The sequence below is a fragment of the Prosopis cineraria genome, unplaced genomic scaffold (assembly GCF_029017545.1).
Source record: "Prosopis cineraria cultivar Desert tree isolate PC_DT_omini unplaced genomic scaffold, ASM2901754v1 PC9, whole genome shotgun sequence".
NCBI lineage: Eukaryota > Viridiplantae > Streptophyta > Magnoliopsida > Fabales > Fabaceae > Prosopis > Prosopis cineraria.
In genome coordinates this window covers 14,481,785-14,503,688 of record NW_026555340.1, presented here as the reverse complement: position 1 = coordinate 14,503,688, position 21,904 = coordinate 14,481,785, and the positions used below count along the sequence as shown (strand labels likewise).

At 29.3% G+C, this 21,904-nt stretch overlaps 3 protein-coding genes across 3 annotated transcripts; all 3 read left to right on the top strand.

The window, feature by feature from the left end:
• Window positions 1–1,604: 1,604 nt before the first annotated feature.
• Window positions 1,605–7,835, top strand: LOC129320643 (pentatricopeptide repeat-containing protein At3g24000, mitochondrial-like). The gene is made up of 2 exons (XM_054966183.1): window positions 1,605–5,618; window positions 6,647–7,835. The coding sequence occupies exon 1, from the start codon at window positions 1,740–1,742 to the stop codon at window positions 4,551–4,553; it is 2,814 nt and encodes a 937-aa protein (XP_054822158.1). The 5' UTR covers window positions 1,605–1,739; the 3' UTR covers window positions 4,554–5,618; window positions 6,647–7,835.
• Window positions 7,836–14,360: 6,525 nt separating this feature from the next.
• LOC129319490 (protein RALF-like 32) lies at window positions 14,361–14,786 on the top strand. Its single transcript, XM_054964581.1, has one exon. The coding sequence runs from the start codon at window positions 14,367–14,369 to the stop codon at window positions 14,745–14,747; it is 381 nt and encodes a 126-aa protein (XP_054820556.1). The 5' UTR covers window positions 14,361–14,366; the 3' UTR covers window positions 14,748–14,786.
• Window positions 14,787–17,766: 2,980 nt separating this feature from the next.
• LOC129321040 (protein RALF-like 32) lies at window positions 17,767–18,456 on the top strand. Its single transcript, XM_054966768.1, has one exon. It carries the CDS (start codon window positions 17,887–17,889, stop codon window positions 18,268–18,270), a length of 384 nt encoding a protein of 127 aa, XP_054822743.1. The 5' UTR covers window positions 17,767–17,886; the 3' UTR covers window positions 18,271–18,456.
• Window positions 18,457–21,904: the final 3,448 nt, after the last annotated feature.

Sequence of the window (21,904 nt, the reverse complement as noted above, 5' to 3'; positions counted from 1 at the left end):
TCACTTATGAAGAGAAGCTGTGATGTCATGAATACGTCGATCATATTCATGTGTACACTCATACAATGCAAATTCATACTCAAAGATCAATAGAGGAACTTTCAAAAATTTATCCATCTTAAATGCATCAATATCAATAATATTAATGATATTTATTTTAAAATTTTTGATTTCAACCCTTAACACGTTTGGAAAACTGTTTAATCTTTTTCTTTAAGGGTCTATTTTGAAGTTCGGTAACCTTAAAGATATTTTTTAATTCAAACCACAGGCTTAACAGTGCTGCAGTCAGCCCTGCCCTTACAGGCTCTACTTGCAGGTTGGTTACCTAGTTCTCGTCCCTTGTGCGTGGAATTAGTTCTTTCTTGTTCTCGTCCCTTCTATGACCAGTTCAGGTGAGTTCTCGTCCCTTTTGCGTCGAACAGTTTTAGATCTTGAGTTTATCTAGTAATCTGGTTGAATGGAGCTCGCATACCCTCTTCTCCTCCTTCGTCCCATACCTTCATATCGATTTTGCTTCAAGTGGGAAGCTTGAGACCGAAAGTGGCACCCGAATCTGCGCAATATACAAGGATTTCAGCAGCTCAGCTGTTCATTAATTTCACTTGGGGACTTTCGTCCCTTTGATAATGTCTGGGTCGATACTGTATGGTTTGTTTTTGGAGCTCAATATCTCAGGTAATCATTACCATTTCGGAGTTTTAATGAATTCTACATGAATGTTGATTTTTTTTTTTTCTTCTTCTGTCTCGTAATGGAAAACTGGGATACAATGATTATAGTAGAACTTAGGGATATTTACCAAAGTATCAAACTTTATTTGGACAAGAAATTGGAGGATGGGCACTGTTCCAGGTAGTTTAAAACAGATTATTGAAATGGTTAATCTATTTCCAATATTATGGTTCCTGGAATGAAGTATGAAACACGGTTTTATTGCCTGCCAACTAGTTTTATAAATTTAATAATCTCTTTTGTTGGATGTATGTGTTGTGGATGGCATGTAAGAGAATAACTGATAATTAGGGAGATTTTAAAGAACCATAGAATTTTCTTTCCTCCTTTTACATTGTGTATGGTTATTTAGAAACTAGTCTTTTGACCAAAGAGATTGGGCATATTTTCCAATAAAAGATAAGGAAAAAAAAAATCCCAGAAGAGGTTAGGATAATGTTCATGTACGTTGAAGCTTTTGGAGCTTATTGTTGGACTAAAAACTTAATACACATACAATAGGTGCAATTACTTTCTATTATGAGATGTTGGTTGGTTTTGTTTATGTTCCCCCTTCCCCCCGAAAATCATGATGAGATATATCATATCTTATTGGCCAGGTTAACAATTGAGAGTAGAAGACAATCAAGATGTTGATGGCAAGCCGTTGTCAGTCCTTTTTAAGAATTGGCTATTGTACCATTATTATCCAGGTCTGAGTAAGTCACCTAGAGCTGGCTAGGTTTGGTAGAAAGTTTCTTCATACAGTACACTCTATACAGCTGCGTGCATACGCTTGCCAAAACCAGTTTAAGTCTCCATCTAATATTATCACATGCATAAAAGAACCCTTGAGCTATGGTGCCCATTGGTCTCTTTCAAACCACCCTAGCCCCCAAATTTCATGTTTTCTTCGAAAGGGTTTCTCAGAAATTATTGAAGGAATTGCTGGTAAAGTGCTACATGCGTTATGCATAAAAGATGTTGTTCGTCTCAGCACATTCTATGAGAATACCTTGGTTAACATGTACTCTAAGTTTGGTGAAATAAAGTATGCAAAACATGTGTTTGATAGAATGTTGGAGAGAAATGAAGCTTCTTGGAATACCATGATGTCAGGGTTAGTTCGATGTGGTTGGTACTTTGAAGCGATGCATTTTTTCTATCATATGCTTGAAAACAATGCCAAGCCTAGCAGTTTTGTAATTGCTAGTTTAGTGACTGCATGTGATAGGTCTGGCTGTATGATTGAAGAAGCACTTCAAATTCATGGTTATGTTGTCAAATATGGTTTGTTCTCTGATGTATTTGTTGGTACTTGTCTTCTGCACTTTTATGGTTCATATGGTCAGTTATGTGAGGCCAGCAAGATATTTGAGGAGATTATTGAACCAAATATAGTGTCATGGACTTCTTTGATGGTGACTTGTGCAGATAATGGAGATCAGGAGGAGGTTATTAATATTTATCAGCTTTTGAGACGCCATAGATTTTATTGTAATCACAATACAATTGCTACAGTATTTAGGTCTTGTGGGATGCTTGGGGATAAACTTTTGGGTCATCAAGTCTTGGGGAATGTGATTAAATCTGGATTAGACAATAATGTTTCTGTGGCAAATTCCCTCATATCCATGTTTGGTAGCTGTAGTAGCATGGAGGAGGCATCTTATGTGTTTAATAATATGAAGGAACGTGACACAATCTCTTGGAATTCTATCATTACTGCAGCTGCACATGGTGGTCGTTGTGAAGAATCTCTTCGAAACTTTTCTTTGATGCGTAATAGTGATACAGAAACAAACTATATTACAATTGCGGCCTTATTATCAGTGTGTGGCTCTGCTCAAAAATTGAATTGGGGAAGAGGACTTCATGGTCTTCTTGTAAAATCTGGACTAGAATCAAATATTTGTGCATGTAATAGTCTCTTAACTATGTATTCTGCTGCTGGAAAATCTGTGGATGCAGAGTTTGTATTTCATACAATGCCAGACAGGGATTTAATCTCCTGGAATTCCATGATGTCATGCTATGTTGAGGAGGGAATGTACCTAGAAGCCATACAACTTTTCATTGACATGCTCTGGACTAGAAGGGCAATGAACTATGTTACTTTCACAAGTGCATTGGCTGCTTGTTCTAATCAACCAAACATAGTTGAGGGAAAAATTGTTCATGCTCTTGCCATCCTTTTTGGTCAACATCACAATTTGATTGTTGGTAATGCATTGGTTACCATGTATGGGAAGTCCAATTTGATGTCTCAAGCACTAAAGGTGTGCAAAACCATGTCCAAGAGAGATGAAGTAACTTGGAACGCCCTCATTGGTGGCTTTGCTGATAATGAACAATCACATGAGGCATTGAAAGCTTTTAATTTGATGAAAGAAGAAGGTGTACCTGCAAATTATATCACAATTGTGAATGTTCTTGGTGCTTGCATATCTCCTGATGATCATTTAAAACATGGATTGCCCATCCATGCACACACTATTGTTACAGGCTTTGAATTAGATACATATGTTCAAAGTTCCCTCATTACCATGTATGCCAAGTGCGGTGATCTCAATACAAGTAATTTCATTTTCAGTGAATTAGGTTGTAAGACCTCTAGTGCTTGGAATGCTATTATTGCTGCAAATGCTCATTATGGGCCAGGTGAAGAGGCCTTCAAACTCATTGTAAAAATGATGAGTGCTGGGGTTCGTTTAGATCAGTTTAGTTTCTCTATAGCTCTTGCTATTATAGGTAACTTGACTGCATTGGATGAGGGTCAGCAGCTCCATGCCTTGGTTATTAAACTTGGGTTTGAGTCTGACCATTATGTGTTAAATGCTACAATGGATATGTATGGAAAATGTGGGGAAATTGATGATGTGTTAAAAATTGTTCCTCAACCAAGTATCAGGATTCATAGGTCTTGGAACATTTTGATATCAGCATTAGCGAGACATGGGTTTTTTCAAGAGGCTAGGGAAGCTTTTCACGACATGCTTAGATTGGGACAGAGACCTGACCATGTCACCTTTGTCTCACTCTTATCTGCTTGTAGTCACGGCGGTCTGGTGGATGAAGGTCTTGCATACTACCATTCAATGACTAGTGAATTTTGTGTCCCAGTGGGAATTGAACATTGTGTTTGCATAATTGATCTTCTTGGGCGATCTGGAAGACTTGCTGAGGCTGAAGCTTTTATTGACACAATGGCTGTTGCGCCGAATGACTTTGTGTGGCGTAGCTTGTTGGCTTCTTGTAAAATACATGGTGATACGGAACTTGGAAAGAAAGCTGCTGAGAATCTTTTCAGGATGGATTCATCAGATGACTCAGCCTTTGTTCTTTATTCAAACCTATGTGCATCAACTAGAAAGTGGGATGATGTAGAGAATGTAAGAAAGGAAATGATTACTCATAACATAAAGAAGAAGCCTGCCTGCAGTTGGATCAAGTTGAGGAACAAGGTGACTTCTTTTGGAATGGGAGACCTGAGTCATCCACAGAATGGACAAATCATCATTAAGTTAGAAGAGCTCATGAAGATGATAAGAGAGACAGGTTATGTGCCTGATACAAGCTATTCACTACAAGATATAGATGAAGAACAAAAAGAGCATAATCTTTGGAACCATAGTGAGAGGATTGCCCTTGCATATGGATTGATCAATTGTCCAGAAGGTTCGCCAATTAGAATATTCAAGAACCTTCGTGTCTGTGGTGATTGCCACTCTGTTTTCAAGCTTGTCAGCAAATTTGTTGGTAGGAAAATTATACTTAGGGATGCATACCGGTTTCACCATTTTAGTGGTGGCAAGTGTTCTTGTTTAGACTACTGGTAGTGGATTGGTTTTTGTTGGGAATATGAAATTGAAAAATTGAGCGAAGAAATTAAGACCTTGTTTGGGCTCTATATGATCAATCGGTTGCAGCTTCTGAAAATATATCCAGTGAAAGATACCGGCTAAAGTTAATCCTCTCACATGATGGGAGGTTAGTTGTCTTGCATTCATTTTTACCAAATGAGGTAATGTTATATTTATTTCAAATTAGTTCCCTGGGAAGATTTATTATTTTCTTCTCATTTTTGAATCTTATTGTCAAATATGATAGAGAACAGGGTCAGTTGAACAGCATAAGATTTTTATGCATGTTTACATTGTCATTCTTTTGCTTTGATTTTCTTTTCTTTCAATTGACTCTAGGAAAAAATCTACTTGTGATTTAATAAGTGTTTTGCTGTTTATTTTATGCTAGGTGGTTCTTATGTTTCAATTTTATTAATTTGTTGTTTCTTCCTTTTTTGAGTATTGACTACTTTCTGCACATTACACTTTGTCAAAGTTTGACTATCCTTGGATTGTAAAAATTCATGTGTGTCAAATGTTATTGGTTAATATAACAAGATTGGTAGTTTTTTAGTCTAATAGCTGTCTATGCTCTCTTTAGTTCCCTCTTTACTTAAATTCCAAGACTACTACTTTAGTCTGCTATTTTACTATTGTTGAATTTTTTTTTTCTTTTCACTTTCTTTATAGTTGAAGATTCAAACCCCTTTTCCCCGTTTCTTGGGAGTGCAGAGCTCTATGATTACAGTGTTTAGGTCCATTGTTGATAGTGCTTTATGGGATTGATTCATTTGTCAATGGAAGCTATTTTTATTAGTTTTTTTATGAGATGACTAGGGTAATCTATAGTATTTTAATGACTATTGGCTTACTTGATTTACAACTATGTATAGATACATCGGGTTCCTACTAAGTAAAAGTTAACTAATCCCCCCTCGAGTACTGTTCCCTGTTTCTCTACAGGTATTAATAAGACAGGAGACTTCGCCCTTCCCATAATGCTTGGCCATTCTGAATTGCAGCAACAATTCTTATCTTTTTTGCTGTCTCTCTCCCAAGGTTGACACCTGTTTTACCTTGTTCTTCACCTTGGGCGCTTGCTTTTTAAATTTCTGGAATTGGGTTGTTTAAACTCATGGTTAAAACAGAGTCAGAGATATGGTAAACTGACAGGCTTGCCCACTCATCACTATGTAAACAGCACATCCCAATCCAATCCTCTCTCATATTAAACTGGATAAATCTGAATAAAAAGATCATGTTCTAGAGCTTGACAGCATTCAGCCACTAAAGATAATGATAAAAGAGAATAATTAAAAGGGAGACTTCAATCATTATTTCTTTCTTTCCTCCCTTCCTTTTCCTTTCTTTCATTTTTTTTCTTTTTTGTTTTTGTTTTTGTTTTTTTCCTGTTTGCTTGAGAGTTTTGATGAGAAGAGGGAATATGAGAAAGCAGAGGACAAGTGATCCTTCCTTCCCAATTCTAAGAAAAGGAACAAAAGATAAGGAAGACTCTTTACTTCCAATTTTTTGTTTTTAGATTCACAAGTGTAAGATTGGATATGAGGAGGCCATAAATGTAATCCTTTTCAAAGTATGTTTGGATATGATTAAAGCTTAATTCCATATTTTCTCTTAAATCATGGACTTAAATTGCAAGATTTTTGTGCAATTGGGCTGTGCTTGTAAACCCCCCAAATTTTGTTGCTAATCTGTGAATAATAAAAGCCATAATATCATTTGTAATGAGATTAGCTGAGCTTAAAGATGGCTCAAGCCTTCTACTTTATTCATTAATAATTTACTATGCATTATATTGGGACTTTTGAAAGCAGAGAGTAGCCCAAAAAATATGAAGAGAAAATAATAAAGATAATAATCAAAATCTAGATATTAACAACCTGATATATATCTAGATCACTCCGATAAAATCTAAAAGACATTGAATAAATAGGATAAAACAGAAAATCTTGTCTTCCATAGATTATTTGTGATTTCCAATGTGTAGTTTGGATTTGCATGTGTTTCAAATGTATTTTTTGAGCAGAATTTTCATTTGGGTGTTTGTTTCTTATTTGAACTGAAAGGATTGTTTGTAGAAAAATGAGGAAATAAAGATCGATGTCCAAGGGCTTAATTGCAAAAAGAGTTCTGGATGGTGCTCATGTTGGTCGTGATGACTTTTGGGAGACTGTATTGTCACATCTTGCTAGATGTCATGAAGACTTTCAGGTTAGTCATACTGATTATCAATGTTATTTAGGGGACCCCACCTTGTTTGTTGCCAAGAGCAAGAACTTAGAAATACTTGTTTTTGAGATTTGAGTTTTTAAGAGAGAGAGAGAGAGAGAGAGAGAGCTCTATGATTCTCAAGAGAGAGAAGGAGATCCTTGGAATTGTGGAGGAGTCTTTCAAATCTAAGGTTAGCATGTTTTTGTTGTGGATTCATTATTTATGTTCAATTCATCTCCTTCTGCTTCTTTATACGTTTGTTTTACAATATTTTTGCCTTTATTTTATTTATTTTTGCAAATCTTTATATCTGAATTCTTTATTATAATGCATTGTGTTGATAATGATTTACCGTAGCGTTTCGTTGAGATTTTGGTTCCTAGACACTGTCATGCTGCTTGGATGACCGTTTGAATGAAATGAACCGATTAAAAGTGATTGACTCATTAGATAAATTCATATAGACATATGGTTAGATGGATTTGTTAACTACTTGAGGCAGGTATTAATTTTATGGGATTAAGATTGGGATTGGGAATAAATTTTAGGGAGAATTTTAATAAAGGACTAGGGATGTGACTTGTTTTCAAATCACACCTAATAAAATTTGAAACTACACTGTAGGATCCAAAGATTAAATTGAAATTATTTTTCAAATGAAATGGCCAAAATGCCCTTCATTTATTTAAAAAGAACAAAGAAAAACTACTAGCCATTATTGCCAAAGCACCACCGATGGTGACTGAAACCTCATAGGCGACGGCAACAACTAGACTTCCGCTTCTAGAGCTTCAATTGCTAGTTGGACCATTGTCGGCGATGGCTAGAGAAGTAAATTCTCTAAAGGTAGCCAAGGGTGGGTTTAGAACTCATGTCCCTTTGACTTATCAAAAAAATATGGACTACCAAACTATTGAATCCATTCAATTATATAATGCATAAAATTATTTATATAATAAATTTTATTTTGCAATCACTTGATTATTATGTTACTTGTTAATTGCATAATTTTATTTGTTAATATATTAACAAAATTTGTTAAGTACTTAACTTTTCTTATTAAGGTCATGACTCTTGCAACAGAATTATATTGCTTGTTAAATGTGTAACTTTATTTGTTTACACTTTAACAATACTTGTTAATTACTTAACTTTCTTTGTCAAGTCAGTGACTCTCACAATATAATTACATTACTTGTTAATAGCGTAATTGTACTTGTTGGTTACTTAAGTTTCCTTATTAAATTCATGATTTTCACAATTAAATTACATTACTTGTTAATTGCTTAACTTTATTTGTCAATTTCTCAGCAGGACGTAACTTTACATTTTTAAGAGGTTGGATATTCAAAAATGTAATGCATTTTTTGTATTTGAAGGTGTAATCATTACTCTCTTTTTTTCAAAAGCATTCCTAATAAATAAATTACTTTATATTTCTTTTAGAGTGAAATAATATATTAAATAGGGGTAAATATAAAAAAGTTATGTTAGTGTAAAGATAAGTTTATTAGGGGTGAATTTGATTAAAAAGGCTTTATATTTTTTAATAGAAGAAGTATCTTATAAATTGAGACAAAAGGAGCATTTCAATATGGCTAACTAGAGGACTTATTGGAGCCTATACTAATTCAAATCAAGCTAAACAGTATTATAGATGGTAGCAAAGTTCTTCTACTAAGTATTTAATTCAATTGCATTCCTAGAACTTAAAATCAAAGACTTCTAATTAAGCTACTATAATTTCCTACTAGTTGAAACAGATGCTTATTGATCAAGATGCACATTTATCAATTGGTTAACTGAAAACAATAAATAATAAACAACAAGAGTAAGAGATTGAAAGGAAAAATCATAGAAATTTAGGAGAATGACAATTAGGTCTCAAAATATTAAATAAATGATAGTTAAATTCCTAATAAATATTTTTGAAAAACAAATAAAAAATATCAATTTAAATAATTATATAAGTATTAAACTTTTAAATTATAATAAATTTCTATTTGAATTGGTATTTACAATTTATTTTTAGAAAATTTTGTTAGAGATTTAACTATGATTAATTTAATATTCTGGATCTATCTATCATTCTCCCTAGAAATTTAACCTAATTTAGATTTGGTTTTTGATGATAAAAAATATTTTATACTATGGTAGTCACAACAATTATAATCCATGGATTTCTCACCTGATTATCAACAATCTCACCTAAAACTCAACTAATTATTGTGAATATTTTGCTCCACTTTCAGAGCAGCTCTATAATAAAATGCTTCACATGAATATTGTTTAAAATAATTTTAAAAACTTGTGTTAAAAAAATTGAGCATATATTTTTTTCCATATATGAAAGGGATTATAATTATTAAGCACAATTTATTTGTAATTTTTAAACATGGTTATTGACTAAAAATCCTTTAAATACATATATTCAAATAAAATTATGACTTGGTTAATCTATTTCATTTTATTATTACAATCCGCTAGAAACCACCATAGGTGGGTAGTGCAAAGCCAAAAGTTTTATTAAGGGGGTTGAGATGACAAAATATATATAACTAACATAACATAAATCATTCAATGTATATATTTATATTTAATTACATATATATAATTAAAATAAATATATGCTTTCATTTTTAAGTTTTGCTCATCAATTTTTCATGACATAAGAATAATTAATTACCATGTATATGATAAGTTTGTTAGTTATTTCCTTATCAATATAAACTATCATTAAATTGACAAAAATTTTATCTTCCTCATTAGCATTGAATGATTTAAATGCATTCTTGAGATCTGAAATTCTCTTCAATTTTTTTAAAAAAACTTTATTGCTTACTTATTGAATTAAATATTTAATTCTTTCAATTGATAACTATAACAAATAAATATATCAACACAATAATAATACTCAATTGTCACAAATTCTTTATGTCGAGGAGGTCTAAATATATTATAGTAAAAATCATTCATATTATAAATTTCAAGTGCTTGGTTATTATAGGAAAAAAAGTGATTTTTCTAGAGGAACATATCTTAATCATAATATCTTAACTTTTGGGCAAGTAATTTTATGGTAGCCATCGAACACATATCATTCAATATATTTGGGATTTGTTGTAGTGCTTGGTAAAGTTTGTTAATAATAATTCTCATAATTTCTTTCATCAAATATAAAATAAAAACAAAATCAAATGACATCAATATTTTAAGAGCACTTGTAGCATTATCTCGTTAAAACTAAGTAAATCTTAAGAGAACTATATATTCAATCTACTAAAGTAATTGGACTATACATGTATGTGTAAAATATTACTATAGAATTGAAATGAGAATTATATTTAGTGTCTCAATGTTTCTACAATATGCCAACTTAGGGGGCTAAAAATATAAAACCCTTAAATTTTAATAAAAAAACATTTAAAAGTTAGAAGGGCAGTTATCCCTACTGGTCCCCTGTCTCAACCCCTGTAAAAACCAGGCCAACTATTAAGAATACTTTCAATAGGATGAATATTCCAAGTGAATTGCTTGGAGAGAGTTACTTTTCAAAATAAATTTATTGAACCCCAAATTTGAATTAAGAATCTTTAATGTGCCTTCTCTAATGCCTTTTGTAATGTCTTAATTTCTTATTTTTGTTTCTTTTTTCTTTGGATCATTGATTTCTATATAAAATAAACGATATTTTCAATGTCTTGAAGTCTCAAAATAGTAAAGTTCTACATTTTTTATGAAAAAGCAATGTAATTGTAATTTTTTATTTGAAAAATCATAAAAATTACAAAACTTCACCATTTTGATACTTCAAAATATCGAAATGTTTCTTAGTTTATATAGACACCAATGATCCAATGAAAAAAAAATGAAATTAGGAAGATTGGAATATCATAAAGAATATTAGAGAAAGACATATTAGAAGCCCATAGTTCCCCTAAATCCCTTCAAGCCAAGTAAAATTGTCCACAATTCAGCCTCTAAGCTATGAACTCCAAATCTAATATTTTGTCATACTTGCAAGTGAGAGGGACTCTTTTATCTAATAGGCTAAATTTTTTAAGGTGGACCTTCCATTTGGGCTTGTTCTCATAATATTAATTCTTTTTATTGAGAGATCAGTGTCATGAAAAGAGTTACCCATTGAAGGTTTTGACCAACAAGATTAAGAGTGCATTTGGAAGTTTATAATTGAATAAAAAAGAAAAGTCATTAATAGAGTGGAATGGAATGGAGCAGAGTAGAGTGAAATAGGAAAAAAAAATTCATTGTTTGGGAGTTTTATGATGTGAAGGAATGGTTTTGCATTACCATTATTTGGAAGTGACTATAAAATGAATGGAATGAAATGGTTTAAAACTTTTTTCTTCCAATATTACCTTATGATTGAATTTAAATAAAATAATAATGCACATTAAATAATTATAATATTTATGCAACAAATAATAATAATAATAATAATAATAATAATAATAATAATAATAATTAATGGTTAAACAAGATACTTAAAAATTCAGAATAAAAGGAGAAAGCAAGTCATGTAGCTACTTAAGCAAACAATTTTTTTTTTGCACAAGAGGAAAATACAACAGAATCATGGTGTTGAAAGACAGACGAGCGAGAGAGAGAGACAGAGAGATATGATGGAAGGTAGAGTTATGTATTATGCCTAAATGCTTGGTCATCTTGGCCCTGCCTGAAGCATTCAAGCAGATAAGGCCAGGGATTAGCAAGTTTTTTTTTTTATTTTTTGTGAATAATACTTATCTAATGGCATTGATTTTTTTTGAAGGTTATCATAAATTATATTTTTTTATGATCTTTTTGACATTTTTTATCATTACGATTTTTTAAATTTCTTTCAAAATTCAAAATTTATTTTTAACTTATTATTGTGTAAAAATAATTGGCATTCGTTTGAACTTTTAAAAAATTACTTTTAATTCTAATATTAGTTTTATGAATAATATATTTTAAATAATAATAATAATAATAATAATAATAATTTTTTAAGAAAAACTTTTTTATATATTTTTTAAAAAATATTTGTAAAAATATTTTCGGGTCAATCATGCCATTCTGGTGCCTAACTATACATTGAGCTGAGAACTAGGTAGGGGTGACATTGGCTCAGCCCTGCCCATGAGTAACCTTAGCAAGAGGCAAGAGAGATGGTTGGATAATGAAAATAATAGATAATATTTTTTTTATTAAAATAGGAGGTTAGGGATAATTTTATAGATGAAATAGTTATATTGTGCCACTCCATCCTTGACCCCCCAATTTGCAAGGACAAAATATTGAGCTATGAATAGTAAAAGAGCGCTTTAGAAGCCCTTCCTTGCCATTCCATCCTTTAAAAAAAAAAAAAAAATCTCACAAACAATGACTTAAGCTTTTTAGCCATCTCACTTCATTCTATTTCTTTCTAAAAAAAAATATGCCAAACATAACCTAAGTGGGTCTGTTAGGAATATTGATTCTTGAAATGGGGTGTCAATGTTACGAGTATAAATATGAGAGATTTTTTCATCCAACATTCTTTTTTTTAAAGATGAGTTCTCCTTTTAAGTTTGTTCTCATAACAACTTTCATGAATGAATCCAAAAATAAAGAATTTCGAGTGATTTTTTATTCTCCCCCACAACCTCCCTTGGCTAAAGAAGTGAAAAATATTTTAACATGGTAAATCAGAAGTTCGAATACTTTTTGTTTCTAAAAAGTGCTTATACTTAGTATCTAATACCATCTCTCATAAGATCACTTTCACTAAAAAAAAATACCAATGGTACCCACGAAAAAAAAAAATCTACAAATCAATGCACATACACTATCATGCGGAGAGACCTACCACGAAAGATTCACGTACGCATGCCATTTTATCTTTGTGATTCTTCAATATTTTCCAAGATCGATCGACATTACCTGCAAGTACATGAATTATATAAAATTTTCTTGAATTATTATAAAGCTACACAATCATAATTTCGAGAAAGATCTGTGCATATTTTTAAAACAGAGAAAAAGTCTTTGATTTTACAGTTTACATATATTTAAGAAAAAAATTTGTACTCCTTCCGTCTAAAAATATAAGACATTGTTTAAGGAGTTAAATGTTCAAAAATATAATGCATTTTTAGTTTTTTGAAATATAATCATTGCTTTTTCTCAAAAGCACTCCTATTGTTAGTGACTTTATGTTCATTATAAGGTGTTTAATAGGAGTGAATATAGAAAGATAGAGTTAGTTTGAAAGTAGATAACTACTTTATTGAGGGTGAAATTCGGGTAAAAATACCTTATATTTTTGAACAGAGGGATTATAAGTTTTGTAATTATAGAAGAATTTTATATCTTTCCTAAATGATATTTATATTTTTTTTCTAAAACTTACAAATTTCATGAAATTAATCTCCTCAATTTTTAAAAACGATTAAAAATTAAGGATGTCCGAATCTAAATTTTTTTAGACATGTATGCAAATGTATAAAGAATGCATTATATTTCTTGTTTGAAAATGTATGAAGTAACCCTTTTTAACATTTATTTTTCCAAACATTTCTTGTATGGAAATGTATAAAGGATACATTAAAACTTAAAAGTTACATTTGTCCAAAAAAAAAGTTACACTGGACATTCAGAATCCAATCTCTAAACTTTTCAAATTATGTGTCATTTTTATATTTTAAAATATCAGTGAAATCTCCTAAAACATAAAAATAGTGATACATTTCAGTTTTATTTTCAATATTCTAATAAAAGATAAATTTTTCATTTTATAAGTATTTATAATTTTTTTAAAATATAATGATCATTTATAAAAACAAAAAATAAATTATATAAATCTTAATTGAATTTTATTAAATTACAGTAGTTTTTTTTTTTGTGACTACACTATTTTTCTTAACATTCAAAACTTACAAAAACATCGGCTGTCAACCTAAAATAAATTAAATAAATGCTATCTGAATTATTTTAACTCTATATAGATTTTCCTTTTCATTTTCAACAGAGATTGTGCATATTTCCAAAATGTAACTTCGTGTTTGTCTCGAGAAAAAAATTTATATAAATTTTAGCAGGAGAGAATCTGGCATAATTTTAAAAAAAGTACACAGAAAGTTTGCATTAATGTTAAAAATAAAAGAATCATTTGTATAATTTCAACAAACCAAGCCTTATAATTTACTTCTATTTATCAAAACAGAAATCAAAGTTATTATTAATTAGTTAGTTAAATTTTAGGAAACTTTATTTACTACTCCTATCTTTTACCAAAAAAAAAAAAGTATTGCTAACTTTTTTAAGAAAGCCATGCTGCAAAAACATAAAACATAAAACATAAAACAAAAACAAAAACAAAACTTACTTCAAATTAAAACGCAGACTTCCCTAAACTCTAAATTTCCTAAAATCTAATTCCTAATTTCCTAAAACATATTTTCAAGACTGATTATATAAATACGTTTCTGCTTCCTCCATTAACACACATTTCTAAAAGTTCGTTGATTAATTCTATCAAAGTATCAAATCCTTTCTATATAGTGTTATCCTTGTGATTCTGTTATTCTGAGAATGGAATCGAAGGCTGGGGTTAGGGTTTCGAGTTCTACCTTCTTCTTATTCTGCTTCTACTCTATGATCTTGTTGTTCGGATTTATCAGTTCTCTGTGCTTGAAAAGCGATGCTGCTGCTGTTTCTGCTGCACCATTCAGCTGCAAGAATGGGACGATTGCAGAGTGCAATGAAGACGATGAGATGATGATGATGGAATCGGAGATCAGCCAGAGGTTGATGGCGGAGAAGACGAAGTACATATCTACGGGAGCTCTCCGGAAAAACAGACCAGTCTGCAAGGGCGGAGGCAGCGGCAAATCTGGAGAATGTCTTCCTCCTCCTTCAAATCCTTATACCAGAGGCTGTTCTAAGGAACATCGTTGCAGATCTGACTCTTGAGTCGTCCCAGAAATTGGCCATGTGCTGCAATTTGATCCGATTCTGATCGTTATTCTTTCAATTTGACTGTTTTTTAATGTCTTTAAATTTCTGTTATGTCTTTTTATTTGAAATATATAGCCGTTAATCTTATGTTAGAATATTTTTATTGAAATATAATTTTATTAATTTAAATGCTTGTTGGATTTTTAATTTACAGGTATTAGACATCATGAAATTTTGGTGTCCTAGTATACTACTTTACGTCAAAGTTATTTATAAATGATATTTAAATATGAATAAATAAAAATATTTTAGAAAATCTTAAATATTGTTTTATATTGCCCCAGGGGCTAGGTTTAGGTGGAACACAGTATACGAAACATCATCCCATATATATATAACTATTTTATCTAATTTTTATTCTATTTGATATTTAATTGAATTAAGTATAAAAAATGAAATGATTTATATATTTCATATTTATTCCTCTTGTAAGAACTTCACAACTCTTTACATAATGATTCTCTTTAGGAGCAATTATTGATGGAAATGGTAAGTAATACATGTGCGAGAGAGCGTACAAATAACCTTTATATTCAACACTTAGATGCCTCTTATGTCAAGTTCTACATTATATATACAAAATCCAATCTTTAATTTTGTTAAAATATAAGAATCTTATTTATATTTTTAAAATATACGTTAATTCTCATAAAATATAAAATTGTGCTATATCTCAGTTAAGCTTTCAACTTTTTAAATGAAAGATGCATTTTTAAATTTTATAACATTTAAAAATTTATATCTTTTCTAGAAACAAAAAATTAAATCATATAAATATTAATTGAATTTCATTCCATCACGCTAGTTTTTTTGTGAGACGACACTTTTTTTTTTAACTTTCAAAACTCATACAAACATGTCATCAATCTAGTTTGCAGCATTTCTACATGGTTATAAAAGGATATAAGTAATATATTATTTTTCTCGAAAAAAAAATACATATGTGGATAAATTTTAGTGTGAGAGAATTCAGTATAATTGAAGCAAATTTCAAACGCAGCAGCTTGCATTAACGTTAAAAAAATAATTTCTATAATTTAAACATGCCAAACCTATACAATACACTTTTATTTCTAAAAAAATAAATTTATAATTAAATAATTAAATAATAAATTATATGAAACTTTATTTACTGCTCCTAAAATCCTAACTCTTCCAAAAAGTATCACTAAAATTTTAAGAAACCTAATTGAAAAAAAAATATTTATAAAAGAAATGAACTTGCTTAAAATTAAAAGGAAAACTTTCCAAAGCTCTAATTTCCTAAAATGTAATACATATTCTCTTCGTTTAAAGATATAAGATATTTTTAATATTTTAAATATAATTAATGTGCTTTTTTAAGGTGTCCATAATAAATAAATTATTTTATATTTATTTTAAAGTAAAATAATTTATTGATATAAAAAGATGGTATTAATTTAAAAATAATTAATTATTTTATTGAAAATATGATTGATTAAAAATATTTTATATTTTTTAACAAAAAAAATGATTTTCTAAAACATAATTTCGAGAATGATTAGAGAGGTTTTGGAGGTTTTGTGTTTGGACTGGTTCGGACAAAAAAGAAGATAATGCTTTAAAAGTTTGTGATTGTGGGATGATGTGGAATAAATCTCCTTTGAGAAATCCTCATCTGCTTTGGAGCATAAGAATGAAAAAAAATTCAAACAAGGTTATAGCACCTACTGTCTCGCTATACTTTTCGTCAATTTTAAGTTCATGTAAAGTTTGCCTGAGAAACGGTCTTCTTACATTGAGCCAAATTGTTTCAATCTGCTTTGCTTTTGATGTGTGCTAACCTAAATCAAAGAAGCATCTTCAGATAAGGCCTTCAATCAACACGGTCTTGCATTTCAATGTTACCGAAAAAAAGTATTTCAATGAAATCTTCTGAAGCATCATTTTTCATTTCATGCTTGTGAACTATTTTGCTTTTGTTTCATTTAATCTTTTTCAGTATTTAGAACTCTTCACTCCCTCAGTCCCTTTAGGATTGTTGCAAACTTAGATACAGTAGACTAAGGGAGCATTTGGTTTTCATAAATTTAACATTTGAAATAAACTTTTAAATTTTTGGAATGTTAAAAGTTATTTGAATAATTTTGTAGGAAGTACAATAACTTTCAAAAAGTAGATTGAAATGAATTTAAAATATAGATTTGAAACTTTATTTTTTGGTTAATTTTAAAAATCCATTTCAAATGTTAAATGAATTGGGAGCAATTATGACGAGAATAATTGGATACCTAAATTTTTAAATGATCATGATACTCTTTGAGTCCACATAACTTTAGACGCTAATGATAAAAATATGATTAACACTAGTGATGATAGTGACAAGCGTATATTTTTATTATTAATTTCAAGTGCAATTTTAAGTGTAGTTTTTGATAGAGATAAATATAATTTGAAATTATATTAAAGATCAGATTATATATTATAAATTAAATCATTAACTATATAACTATTCAATATTGATTAATTTTAAACTATTAATTATATAATTTTTTTAATATTAAATTATGTATCTTTTATTCTTATTATTTAAGATCATAAATTTTTTGTTATTTTAATTTTTTGACTTTTTAAATATTTTTAATATATTATATTTATATAATAAAAAATTTAAAATTAAAATAAATTAATATTCTTTTTTTATCATTGCATATTTAAAATTATATTTTGAAAATATAAATTTTTATTAATTTAAATAATTTTTAATTTATTAAATTAAATTTTAAAAAATATATTTAAATATAAATTTTTTTTATAATAATTAAATTTTATTAAATTAATTTTTGTTAAATAAATTTTAATTAAATTAATTTTTGACAGAGTGAAAAGCAAACACACACTAATTTTATTTTATTAATAGCTTTTTTTTATCAAAAAAATAAAATAAAGATTGGTTAGAGAGAGAGAGACGGCAACAAGAGTGATCCCTTCACCTACTACTACAATAGCTAGTGCTCCCTCCATTAACAGGCCTTTCTAAAAGTTCGCTGGACCTATCAAATCGTCTCTATATAGTGCTTTCCCTGTGACTCTGAGGACAATTACACAATTCAGAGAGAGATAGAGAGAGAAAATGGAATCGAAGGCTAGGATTAGGGTTTCGAGATCTACCTCCTCCTTCTTCTGCTTCTACTTTCTGATCTTGTTCGTCGGATTCATGTCTTGTTTGTGTTTGAAAAGCGATGCTGCTGCTGCTGCATCATTCAGTTGCAAGAATCGGACTATTGCAGAGTGCAATGAAGAGGACGAGATGACGATGATGGAATCGGAGATCAGCCGGAGGTTAATGGCGGAGCAAAGGAAGTATATATCTCCGGGAGCTCTCCGGAGAGACAAACCGGTCTGTAACGGCGGAGGTGGCGAGGCTTACAGCAAATCTGGAGGTTGTCTTCCTCCTCCTTCAAATCCTCATACCAGAGGCTGTTCGAAGTATTACCGTTGCAGATCTGACTCTTGAGATCTCACAGAAACTGGTTTATGTCTCAATTTGATCCGATTCTGATCCTTTTTTTTTTTTTGGCTTTTAAAAGTTGACTTATTTAGTTGAATGTCTTTTTAATTTCGTTGAGGTTGGAGAAGGTACGCGTCTTTTTCAATTTTATTTCCAGTATATAGGCGTTAATCTAACGTCAGATTTTTATTATTGAATTTTTTATTAATTTAAATGCATATTGGATTTTTTTTTTTATTTGTAAGAATTAGACATAGTAATATTTGGTTTCCTAAAACTATCCTCGTCTTTATCGGAGTTATTTATTGAAGTCTTGAAAAGTAAATCTAAATATGCATAAATAAAAAATAGTAGATACAATGCATACCCAAAAAAAAAAAATCATCATCTTCGTCTGAATTATTCATTGAAGCCTTGAAAAGTAAATCTAAATATGCATAAATAAAAAATAGTAGATACAAGGCATACAAAAAAAAAAAAGTAGTTACAAATTCTCCAAATTTTGTTTTATATCTAATATTAAAGTATACTTTTAGTTTGTCTAACTTTAATTTGATAAGTTTTTATGTTGCTCTTTTAATTTTATAAAATATTTTATCAGTTCTTTAATCTTGTTAATTTTAAATAATTATTTTTATACTAATTATAATTATTTTAAAAATTTTAAGCTAATATGTTAACTTTGGAAAATATTTTGTTGATGAAAGTAATGGTCTCATAGTAAAAAGATTAAAAATATATTTTATAAAATTAAAAGATTAAAATAGAATTTGATATAAAGTTAAAAAATAAATGTACTTTTTCTGTTAAAAAAATGTAAAGCATTCTTTACCGAAGTTTATTTTAATAAAATAATTACTTATTTTAAAATTAACGCTATCTTTTCATATATATTATTATTCAATAAGATATTTTATTTTAAAATAAATATAAAATAATTTATTTGTTTAGGTTATTTATAAAAAAAGGCAACAATTATATCTTGAAATTTTAAAAATATTTTATATTTTTAAATATTTAATCTCTTAAAAAATACTTAATATTTTTAAATAAAAGAAATATGCTTTAATATTTAATGTGTTGCCTTCAGTGTTGAGGAGGGGAGGGATATGCACAAATAAAAATATATTTATAAAAAACTTAAATTTATTTTCATTTTTTCTTTGTGTGTGACAGAGATGAAATGAAGGCTAAGGATTAACAATAAATAATAATAAAAGTAAACTAAAAATATAACATGATTTATGTTTTATGAAAGTATTTGTATGTTTTAAAATATAAAAGTTAAAAAATAAAGGAAAATATAATCATTGGTCCCTATAATTTTTATCAAATTTTATTTTTTGTTTCTATAATTTTTTCTAGTGTTTTTGATTCTTGTAGAGATTGAAACCATTGAAAACATTAAAATTATAGAGATTTAAGTAACAAACGTCACCCAATTTGATTAAAATTATAGAGTCTAAAACATTATGAAAAAAAATTATAGAGAGTAAAAACAAAATCCAATAAAATTGTAGGGAAGATATTTGTGTTTTCCCAAAATAAATTTAATATTTGAAGCAATATTTTGAAAGTCATATGGGATCACGAACTAGAAAGGCTAACAGTTTACTATTCTCTTAGTTTAACTAGCTAAACTGGTAGTAACAAATGATGCAATAGTTAAATAAAAATAATATTGGACACATTTATAACAATATAAATATGAAATTGTTAAAAATATGCATTAAAGAATTATCACATGCAAGGTGAATTTTTTTAAAAAAACATACTGATTAAGGATTTAGAATTTTCATTCAGGTTCAGCTCACCTAACATTGTCATTTATTTTTGAAATTGGAATTTATATTTTTTTGAAAAAAAAAAAGAATCAGATCAGTCCAATCAACTAACTCAACATAGTTTGACACAATTCTTGGTTATTTATCGGGCTCAACCCTCTGAATGGTCTCTTTTTTTTGAAGAAAACTGAACCATTGTGCTATCTAGCCGATCCGGTTCAATTCTTAAAACATTATTTAAAAAGGTATCCGCATTAAGTGCTCAATAGTGCCTCGAACAGAATTGGCTATAACAACAAAATCATTGAGTTAAAAAAGAACCAACTGAAACTTGTCAAGAAGCATCCTTGAAGAATATATTGTTGAAAAATTAAATTAAAATAAAAATACTATTCCATCTGTTTTATTTTATAAGATAGTTTTAGAGATAATGTGGTATCCCAAAATATAAAATGTTTCAAAAAAAAAAGGTTTCATTAATTATGAATATTCAAATATTACCCCTTATTATTTCATTTTTTTTTATCAAACATTGTTTCATTCTTTAAATAAAGTTTTTACTCTCTTTATCAATGAAGTATATTTTAGAAATTTTTAAAAAAATTAAAATTATAAAATGCATTTAATAAATTTCATTAGTATGTATAATTTTATTAAAAAGGCCTTATTAATTAGGACAAAGGGTGTAAATAGTGTAAATGAATCCAAGAGGAGGATAAATTGAGCTAAATAAAATTTTTGACAAATAATACTAAAAAGTGTACGAGTATTTATCCTAATTCAACTCCAACCACCCAACCTTACATTTTGTCCTCAAGCTTTACTTGAGATTTTATCCAATAAATCTACCAAAATTAATCCAGACTCTTGATTGCCTCAGTACAATCCTAGAAAACAAGTCTAAATCACTCCCTTTACAACATTAATGATTAACCCCACCTAAGCTCCTGAAGCTTAAGTCATCTATTGTCAAATATGAAAAATAGGAATAAATGGAGTAAGTGCACAAAATCAACTACAATAGTGAAAACTTTCTCAATGAGCTAATATACAATCAATAAAGTGAGCAATGAAATCACAAAAAGTTGATAAACAATGAATAAGGTAGTTCAAGCAATAATTCTTTTACGTTTGTTTTCATAAATGAGTTTATTTATAATTGAAGTTGATGAAAAATCCATTAGGCTCATTAGTTTTGCCATTAGAGTATCGTGCTTTTTTCCTCTAAGTTTCTCCCAAAATATGGGTGTTGATCAGTGCTTCACGGTAGAGTTTTTTGCTCACAGCAAAAAAAGTAATAAACAACTAAATGCATTTAATACTATGACAAAAGATAGGTAAGGAAAATACTAATAGACAAAATACAATACGGTTAGAAAAGAGTTGAAACAAGATAAAAACTTACCCAAGGTGTGTTTGAAATGATGTATCATTAATAAAGAGGCTTAGATAATGCTTAGTTATGGATATGAAGGATTAAAACAAAGAAACAAGGCTGATGAAATTATACCCCAAAAACATAGCCTTGTAACAAAGTAATAGTACCAATAGTGAAGGCTTTGTACTTGAAGTGTCATCGTAAAACTTGTTAAAATTCAAAGGGATCAATATGGGTAGTGAGCTTTGACCCCCGATAGTGGAAGGTGAATACCAATAGCGATGACACAATATGGGTAGCAGTTAAGAAGGTTGGAACTTTAAACAATAAATGAAATGACTTGTCAATACAAATAGTGACATTATCAATAGTAACTTGTTAATACTGATACTGTCATGCAAATTAAAAACAAGTCACACTGAGTTGAATATCGATAGACTAATACCTCTAGAGATGTATGATCTAAAAGAAGCTTAAT